General features: G+C 42.0%; 1 protein-coding gene across 7 annotated transcripts in view; it reads left to right on the top strand.

Moving 5' to 3' along the window:
- The window catches only part of ncam1a (neural cell adhesion molecule 1a), a 489661-nt gene that overhangs the window by 316579 nt on the left and 162868 nt on the right, over window positions 1–10214 (top strand). For all 7 annotated transcript variants that reach the window (XM_048615409.1, XM_048615408.1, XM_048615406.1 and 4 more), the window contains exons 6-7: window positions 5203–5340; window positions 5867–5984. In XM_048615409.1, the coding sequence (XP_048471366.1) occupies window positions 5203–5340; window positions 5867–5984 (256 nt within the window). The remainder of the gene's footprint in view (window positions 1–5202; window positions 5341–5866; window positions 5985–10214) is intronic.

Here is a 10214-nt window from a genome sequence, read left to right as displayed (position 1 = left end):
TATTTCAAAACCCCCTTCCCCTCCCCCTTTTCTGATGAAGGGTCTAGACCCGAAATGTCAGCCTCTCTGCTCCAATGATGCTGCTTGGCCTGCTGTGTTCATCCAGCCCTGCACCTTGTTGTCTCGGATTCTCCAGCATCTGCAGTTCCTACTATCTCTGAGCGAACCAGATGGGTTTTCCCAACAACTGGCAACGGTTTCACGCTCATCGTTAGGCTCTTAATTCCAGAAATTTTATTGAGATCAGACTCCACGGTCCAGCATGGTGGAATTCAAACAAGCCTCCCCAGGACTGTAACTGGGTCTCTGGATTAAGGTGATAATATCATTAGGTCATCACCTCCACTTTCTTTTTGAAACCGGAGGATTTTCACCCATTGATTAACCGCCATAACGTTTTAAATAATACAATTTGAAGCATGAAATCATAGAAGTTCGAGCAATGGTTTAAAACTGTTGATTCTGTATTACACATATAGATTGTGCAGTGACTTTGTATTGAAATCTAGTTTTTTTTTTGTTTCTGCCTATTACCACAAACCAACATTTTGTGCTTGGATGGTTGGGATCATCTGACAATATTCTGTGTTACACAAGAATATTTGGAAATTGTGTCCAGTTAAGCCATTTCTTCTTTCTACTTGAGAGCTTCACATAGTTCTGTGAAAGATAATGCCCCTATTAATTGAGCTCCTGTCAATGTGAGCTTGACTTCTGTAAATGTTGTCAGCATTAATTTTATTTGCAGACCTTCTCACAACGGACCTGTAGTTGTTATTCTGTCTTAGCAGTCAACATGCTTGTGACGCATGCAATGAAGGTCTTATTTGAATTTAATTTCCATATAATTTGAGCAAGAAATTATCTCGTGGTTTTATCTCCTGTCAGTGAAATCAGTGTCGGTGCACTGTTTCCTTGGCGTAAATGTTCTGTGCAAAGCCCTACTTTATTATACGTCTTGCATGGAGCAATTTGCTGATGTCTTGACAGCTAATCATTCTCTATAATGAAAAAACCCAAGACACTTTGGTATTTAAGTGGCGGTTGGCTGAAGCAAATGGTCCACTGTAGCTTACCCTACTAGCATCTTGCAATGTAAAAATCTAATGAGACAATTAAATCCTTCCTATACCTGCTTCCACACAGCATCAGTGTCCAACTGATGCTCTACACAACACATTAGCTGTCACATTTACCAAGCATTACTACCCAGATTTAATCTCAGTACATGACTTTAAGTAATGCCATTTTACCACTTGCTCAGGTTTTAACAAAAAGAACTTGTATTTGTAGAATGCCTTTAATTTATAAAATTACTTCAGGTGCTTCACAGAGAACTGAGAGATGCATTTATTGAATTTGTAGTAAATTGAATTCCAGTAATTGTCCTCAAACTTAATTGTAACAAGGAATTCTGTAAATAGAAACTAAAATTCAGCACAATGAGGAAAACAGATTTGTCACTTTGTGGTACAATTACAGTTTCAGCTGTCAAAAAGTATCACTGAATAGAAATGATGAGTCCTGTGTGTTACAGTCCAGTGAGTGTAGCCACTTAATTGTGCTAGTTCTGGTTGAACGATGCTGTTGTTAACGTGATCAGGTTACACATTGTTGGTGTGCTGCTTGGATCTGAATCAGCATCTAAGGCAAACCTCCCCAAACCTGTTTCTGGTGCGATAACAAGGTCTAGAGCTGGATGAACACAGCAGGCTAAGCAGCATCAGGCGAGCAGGAAAGCTGACGTTTCAGGCCTAGACCCTTCTTCAGAAACGGGGGAGGGGAAGGGGATTCTGAAATAAATAGGGAGAGAGAGGGAGGCGGATAGAAGATGGATAGAGAAGATAGGTGGAGAGGAGACAGACAGGTTGAAGAGGCGGAGGGGTGGAGCCAGTAAAGGTGAGTGTAGGTGGGGAGCTAGGGAGGGGATAGGTCAGTCCGGGGAGGACGGACAGGTCAAGGGGGCGGGTTGAGGCTGGTCGGTAGGAGATGGGGGTGGGGCTTGAGGTGGGAGGAGGGAAAAGGTGGGAGGAAAGACAGGTTAAGGAGGCGGGGACAAGCTGGGCTGGTTTTGGGATGCGGTCGGGGGAGGGGAGATTTTGAAGCTTGTGAAGCCCACATTGATACCATTGGGCTGCAGGGTTCCCAAGTGAAATCTGAGGCGCAGTTCCTGCAACCTTCGGGTGGCATCGTTGTGGCACTGCAGGAGAACCAGGATGGACATGTCTGCGGAATGGGAGGGGGAGTTGAAATGGTTCGCGACTGGGAGGTGCAGTTGTTTATTGCGAACCGAGCGTAGGTGTTCTGCAAAGCAGTCCCCAAGCCTCAGCTTGATTTCCCCGATGTAGAGGAGGCCACATCTGGAACAGCTGATACAGTATACCACATCAGTAGATGTGCAGGTGAACATCTGCTTGATATGGAAGGTCTTCTTGGGGCCAGAGAAGGGCGTGAGGGGGGCATGTAGGGGCAGGTGTCGCACTTCCTGCGGTTGCAGGGAAACGTGCTGGGTGTGGTGGGACTGGAGGGGAGTGTGGAGCAGACAAGGGAGTCTTGGAGAGAGTGGTCCCTCCGGAAAGCAGATAAGGGTGGGGAGGAAAAAATGTCTTTGGTGATGGGGTCGGATTGCAGATGGCAGAAGTGTCGGAGGATGATGCGTTGGATCCGGAGGTTGGTGGGGTGGTACGTGAGGACGAGGGGGATTCTGTTTTGGTTGTTATTGCGGGGAGGGGGTGTGAGGAATGAGTTGCGGGAAATGTGGGAGACACGGTCGAGGGCGTTCTCGACCACTGAGGGGGGGATGTTGCGGTCCTTGAAAAACGAGGACATCTGAGATGTTCGGGAGTGGAATACCTCATCCTGGGAGCAGATGCGGTGGAGTCGAAGGAATTGGGAATAGGGGATGGCATTTTTGCAGGTATGTGGGTAGGAGGAGGTGTATTCTAGGTAGCTGTGGGAGTCGGTGGGCTTGAAATGGATATCGGTTTCCAGGTGGTTGCCAGAGATGGAAACAGAGAGGTCCAGGAAGGAGAGAGAGGTATCGGAGATGGTCCAGGTGAACTTAAGGTTGGGGTGGAAGGTGTTGGTGAAATGGATGAACTGTTCGAGCTCCTTGTGGGAGCATGAGGCAGTGCCGATACAGTCATTGATGTAAAGGAGGAAGAGGTGGGGTTTAGGGCCAGTGTAGCTACGGAAGAGGGATTGTTCCACGTAACTTACAAAGAGGAGGCATAGCTTGGGCCCATGCGGGTATCCATGGCCACCCCCTTTGTCTGTAGGAAGTGGGAGGAGTTGAAAGAGAAGTTGTTAATGGTGAGGACGAGTTCAGCTAAGCGGATGAGGGTGTCAGTGGAGGGGGACTGGTCGGGCCTGCGGGACAGGAAGAAGCAGAGGGCCTTCAGGCCATCAGCTTGGGGAATGCAGGTGTATAGGGACTGGACGTCCATGGTGAAGATGAGGTGTTGGGGACCAGGGAATCGGAAGTTCTGGAGGAGGTGGAGGGCGTGAGTGGTGTCACAGACGTAGATGGGGAGTTGCTGGACCAAGGGGGAGGAAATGGAGTCAAGATAAGTGGAGATGAGTTCGGTGGGGCAGGAGCAGACAGAGACAATGGGTTGACCAGGGCAGTCAGGTTTGTGGATTTTGGGAACGAGATAGAAATGGGCGGTGCGGGGATGGGGAACGATGAGGTTGGAGGCTGTGGGTGGGAGGTCACCTAAAGTGATGAGGCCCTTGTTTTAATATTTCACATTTGGTATGATCCAACTGAGAAGATTTGTGGTTTGGGTATTCAAACAGCAGCAATACAGAGGGGGAAAAATGCAACTAGACATCTATCCTTTTCGGGCTGTGCTGGTGTGTGCACTTGAGGCTCAGAGATTATTAGGCCATGTCCACAAGCAAAAAGCATTTAAAGGGACCTTGCAGCAAATTAACAATGGGACATATCAGAGTTTCCAGACCATACTGTTGATGCCTCAGAGCTTGTAAAATCAATTACTCATCCCACCACCCCATGGGGGAAGAGCAATCCATTGTTTAGAAGCTTTTGGTAAAAGGTACAATGCCATATTGCACCCTTCTCGTCCATTTTCAGTTCTGATCACATGATGTGGTCTGAGATACCAAATATCAAAATGGAAATGTGCTATGACTTTCTTTTGGAATCCTTTTAGGTAATTGAGATTTGCTTTTGAGCAACTTGCCAAAAAAAAAAATCAGAATTGGGAGATTCTGTTCAGGATTTAATAAAAGAACTTGTAGTTGCACAGTGCCTTGTAGCATCGTGCCTTTAATGTGAAAAATTACTTCAAGTGCTTTACAGAGAATTGAGAGAAGTATATATTGAATTGGTAGGTAAAATGAATTCCAATAATTGTCCTCAAACTTAATTGTGACAAAGGAATTCCATAAATAGAAAATAAAATTCAGCACTATGAGGAAAATGGATTTGTCACTTCGTGGTACATCGGCAGGTTTTGGACAAAGGATACAGCTGTCAAAAATATCAGCAAAAAGAAATGATAAGTGCCATGTGTTACAAAGTAACATTGTGAGTGAACTAGGAATAAAATGCACACCTAGCTTATAAAACGCAGATTAATTTCAAGGTAATAATTACAGGGATTATCAAGCAGTCAAACTGCATGGTTTTTTCCCCTCTTAGTTAAAACAGATCTCCAATTCTTGAATGCTTTCTGTGTGGCTTTTTACTCTGGTGTTTTGGACTGTGACCTTCATGAGCATGCCATTCAAGCAAGTGAGAATGAAATATTTCCTGTTGACAGTTGGAGCAAAAATTGGTCATTGTGCGTACAAAGCAGGATTTCATGTTTGAGGTTATACCAACATTCTGGTAAAACTACCATCCATTCAAAATACATCCTTTAGATCATTTTATTAAACAGCTGTATTTGTTTATGTTCCCGTTGCCATCCATTTATCCAGGAATCTGAAGATTGTGACAGTTTTTGGGAATATTATAGGAGAAACAAACTGTATTTTGATGAGAAATGCAGACCCTGTCTATGAACAAGGAAGAGGAATAGTATCATGATAGGGGACAAAAAAAGATCTGAAGGAGAAAGCTCCAAAGTTAGATAGTGCAAATCTATAAGCTATGGGTTTTGTGAGGTAATTTACTTTGATCGTTTCACTTTTATAAAATATGAGTACTGATCATCTCCATTTTTATTACTTTAGATCGTTTTAACATGCTGCCCAACAACTACTTGCAAATTCGCCACATTAAGAAGACAGATGAAGGGACTTACAGATGTGAAGGAATAATTGCTGCCCGTGGTGAAATCAAATTCAAGGATATAAGGGTTATTGTTAATGGTAAGTTGTTTAATTCTCAGTATTTTGCTCATTTATTCAGTTTGGTAAATTACACAGCTCTTCAGTTTAGACTAAACATTGTTCAAAGCAAATGTACGCAGTTTTTATTTACCAGTTCATCTCATTTTCCAAACTGTTGCATAAGCAAAAGCAACAGTTTGCATTTAAATTGTACTCCATCAATACAAGTAGTAAAATGAAGGCTGGATCCGGAGAAATAGAAGACTCTGAAGAGGATATAAACATAAATACTTGGGACTATGGAGGTAACGATGTGGGAAGATAGAAAAGCTTTTGCTGTAAAATGTGCTAAATGTGCATGTGTATATGATCGGGTAAATAGAAACTAAAGCATGAATGGTCATATGGAACTTGAAAACTGAGAGGAAATAGGGGATGTCGTGGTGAAATGTCGCAGATGAGGATGAGGGATAATAGATGACAGAAAATGGTATTCATGATGATTGAGTGTCTTTATATATTGTCACCTTGCATGGTATTAACGCTGCCACCTCTTTCGTTACAGTTCCTCCCAGTATACATCCCCGAGACATGGTGGTGAATGCCACAGCACATAGTGGTCAGCCCGTGACATTAGTTTGTGATTCGGATGGATTCCCACAGCCAGAGGTGACCTGGATGAGGTAAGAATTATAAAATGTGTACAAGAATTAAAATTATTCTGATTGCTTTGGAATTGCTTTCTGTTTAGCCGGTGATAAATGAATCATGGAAAGGTTCAGCGACCTGTTCTATTGAACAGGTTACAACTTGTTGCTCCAGTGATTTTTTTTTTTTTGAAAAAGTTATGAAATATAAAAATCAACTAATAGTTGTTTTTAAAGCAGACTTGAGTATTAGTGAATAAAACAGAATAAAACAGCATTTTGTTTTGCACTCATTAGGATAATTCGTAAGAAAACAAATTTCCAGGGAATGTGAACATTTGTACTGTATGGGAGGAAAATGCTGATTGGTTTGCACGAGCACACTGACAGAGGGGTTGCCATGGAGAATGTACCAGTTCAAGATGATGGGCAATTAACAATCAGATTTGTGTAAATTTTAAATCAGTCAGGTTGACTCTGATTATTGCACAGTGAGCCAGTCCAATGGCTGTCACCTATTTTGTTGGTTGTAGTGTCTACATGTTCCTTCTGTCTGCAAACAACAGACGCCTGTGAATTAATATATGTAGATTCAAATATGGTAGATGCAAAGTCGTTGGATTGTATCAGGTAACCTTCAGCTGTTCGCAACGAGCAAGTTACTAACTGTACGCAACTAGTTTGCACTTGCAAAACCTGTAGTACAGTTAATAATATTAGATGTGATTGTTCATTTGGACAGGATTTGCTGGGTACGCTTGAGTATGCTAATAATTATGCTGACAACCAATTTAGGATTGTCAGTTGAATTCACAGTATGGCACCCTTCCATGTAATAGAATCTACGTATATATTTCTTAAGTTCTTTAAGGAATGAACATGCATGGCACCTGGTCAACTCAGTAAAACTGGTGACGGCCTTTCATTGGTTCATTTTTTAGGAAAATGGTTCTACAAATCAGAAAGTGCACTTGCCAACCAAGTATGCTCATTACATGCACAATACATGTTGATATTCCCCTTGAATTCTTGTGAATTGTCCTGATGAGTGCAAAACAAACAAAAAACCTGACAATTTATTCTTTATTTTTCAACACATAGTTTTCTGTTGTAGATTAGTGAGTGATCTATCAATTAATCTTTAATCTGGAAATAAATTGTTGCGACCTTGCACCAATTATTGACTGATTTGGGAATATTTCTGGTGTTTGTGAAGCGAGAAAAGAAAACAATACCTATTTACTTCTTTCCTAAACAATTCCCTGTATTGGTTAACCAGCTTTACAGCCGTGATTTTGAATTAGTAACCACTACTCTTGTTCTGTGAAATGGATACCTAAATCCTTTTATTCCTCCATAATTCTATATTTTCTCCATCAAGAAAATACTCCCAGTTTGTTTTGGTGAATTCCATCAGCCACAGTTTTATGTGCAGACTATCTATATTCACATTTAAACTTCTGCCCCTCTCAACTTGCTGCATTTTCGAGCTTACAGAATCTCCTACAGTGTGGAAACAGGCCATTCAGCACGTCGAGTCCACACCGACCCTCCGAAGAACATCACCCGCAGACTCATTCCCCCTACGCTGTCCCTGTAACCCCGCATTCCCCATGGTTAGTCCACCTAGCCCGTACATCACTGGACACTTTGGGCAATTTACCATGGCCAATCCACCTAACCTGCACATCTTTGCACTGTGGGAGGAAACCGGAGCACGCGGAGGAAACCCACGCAGACCCGGGGAGAGCGTGCAAACTCCACACACAGTCACATAAGGGTGGAATCGATCTCGGGCCCCTGGCACTCTGAGGCAGCAGTGCTGCTTGGTGCCCTTTGCAACTAATGTAAATGCGTATTCACTTTCACTCTGGTCGTTAATATATAGTGAGAAACAAGCCCACTGCAAATCCCAGGGGAACACTAGTTGTCACATTCTGGCAATAGTGCATGAATCTTTTGTTTCTGTCCTCTGTTACCATGGTCACATCATCATCATTAACTTATTACAAGGTTCTTTCCTTCTAGACTGATTTTTTTTGCTAAAGTAAACTCCCATTTAGATCTTTAGTAAATGAATTCTGCAAGCCCATCAACATAACATCCATAGACTCTCCCCTATCCACTGTTCTGACAATTCAAGACAAAAATTTCCACAATTATTCAAACATGATCTACATTTCACCAATACTGTTTTGGTATTTGGATGTACACAACTCCCTTCAGCTGATTACTTCAGATTGCAAACCGTTTAATTGCATTGCTTATAGCATTAGCAGGAACTGCGCAGTCTGTTGACTGATTTTTTTGTTACGAAGAAGAAGAACACGTTCAACACAATTCCGAATGGTTTATTGTAGTTATCAATGCCATGTATATATACACGTTCTCTATTGTGCAAACAACTAAGTTTTTGTTTTTGAAGAATCCATTGTAAAAAAGCCTTTTCAAACAACGTTCAAATTAGCTGACAAATGTAGGTAAATCTCCTGGTTTTGCTGGTGAAGTGACAAATAAAACAGTAGAAATCAAATGCTTCATTGCTGCATTTCCAGCAAATATGAGTTTATGTTCAAAAATCACCTTTGTTTTTTCCAAAATCAGCTCCTTGCAGTTCTAAAAGAAAAACTGTATCATGTGAGTATAGTTCCACAAATGCAGACAACGCTCTAGTCCTTCATCCAAGTGTCCTTTCTTCATCTTTTTGGCTTTAATAATGAGAATTGATAAAGTTATTCAGGTCTCAACGGCAGTATAGATGAATCAGAGCTCTGTCTTCCTCAATTTCATATTGAAACAGTATACAGCAGGCAGTGTTGGGTAGTGATCAGCTATAGTTGCCTTGGTTGGTTTCTTGACACTGCCACTCCTTTCCCCATCAAAGCCTAGAGCCATGTGACTAACTGCACTCGTTCATTGAGATGATAATGGATTCAGATCAGCTGAAACTTCCAACTCATGATCTGCAAGACTTTGTATGTGTCTGATTGTAGCTCTGCTCCAAAATAATTAAGAAAATTAACACTAAACAGATGGGGAGAGGATACAGGACAATAATTTCAATACAAATATAGGTATTTTTTGTTTTAAAAAGCTGCTTTTTGTGGCCTGAAATGAACATTTTCAGCCCCGTGAGCACGTGAAATTGTCTGGTTGCAATGCTGACTTCACCCACCGCAGGAAACTACTTTACAAGCAAAAGCATGACTTCAGTAGGTCTAATTCTCATTTGTACATGTGTTAGAAGTGGGGCTCATCTTCTGAAGAGTGGCAGTATTTTTCAGGTACTACATTTACCCTCATTTCAGGTTCCAGAATAACATTACAGTATGTAAAAGATGACCGAGTGGCATCTGTGTCAAGCGCAGAATAATTGCAGACAAGTGCTGGAAACGTTTTATGTGCTTTCTGTTTTCCACTTTCTGATTCATTAAATACCACTAATATTATTAAAGAAATATAGTGCAAGTATGAAGACAAACTGACTGTAAATGGACACTAGAACATTAAATGTTGCATAGGGAGTCATTATTTTGAATCTTTTTGGGCATTGTAGCTATTTTCATGTAAATCTAAATTAAAAATCACATTACAGTTCAGAAGTTACATTGGAATATTTACATGGAGCGTGTAATGCATTTTTTCTGAAGTCCAGTATTAGTGGATGAATTAACTCATCTAAAGTAATAAATGAAATAGGGGAAAGTAAAATATCAGATATGTTTACCAAGCATTGATCTTTTAGTACCTGGTGCCATAATTTTCTGGATCTATTGTTCATTTGTTTCAAGAAAGTGTATATTAAAATGCTTTGGTGTTCCATGCAGTCATTTTACCCTGGTGTGTAAACCAACAGACCAGTTTGTGTCAGAGATAGTAGGTACTGCAGATGCTGGAGAATCTGAGATAACAAGATGTAGAACTGGAGGCCAAGCAGCATCATAGGAGCAGGAAAGCTGACGTTTCGGGCCTAGACCCTTCATGAGAAATGGGGGAAGGGAGGGGGGTTCTGAAATAAATAGGGAGAGAGGGGGAGGCGGATAGAAGATGGATAGAGGAGAAGATAGGTGGAGAAGAGACAGACCGGTCAAAGAGGTGGGGATGGAGCCAGTAAAGGTGAGTGTAGGTAGGGAGGGGATAGGTCAGTCCAGGGAGGACGGACAGGTCAAGAGGGCAGGATGAGGTTAGTAGGTAGGAAATGGGGGTGCGGCTTGAGGTGGGAGGAGGGGATAGGTGGGAGGAAGAACAGGTTAGGGAGGCGGGGCC

This window comes from Rhincodon typus, chromosome 32 (genome assembly GCF_021869965.1).
Source record: "Rhincodon typus isolate 14 chromosome 32, sRhiTyp1.1, whole genome shotgun sequence".
In the NCBI taxonomy this organism is placed as follows: domain Eukaryota; kingdom Metazoa; phylum Chordata; class Chondrichthyes; order Orectolobiformes; family Rhincodontidae; genus Rhincodon; species Rhincodon typus.
This window is presented reverse-complemented; position numbering and strand designations above follow the sequence as displayed.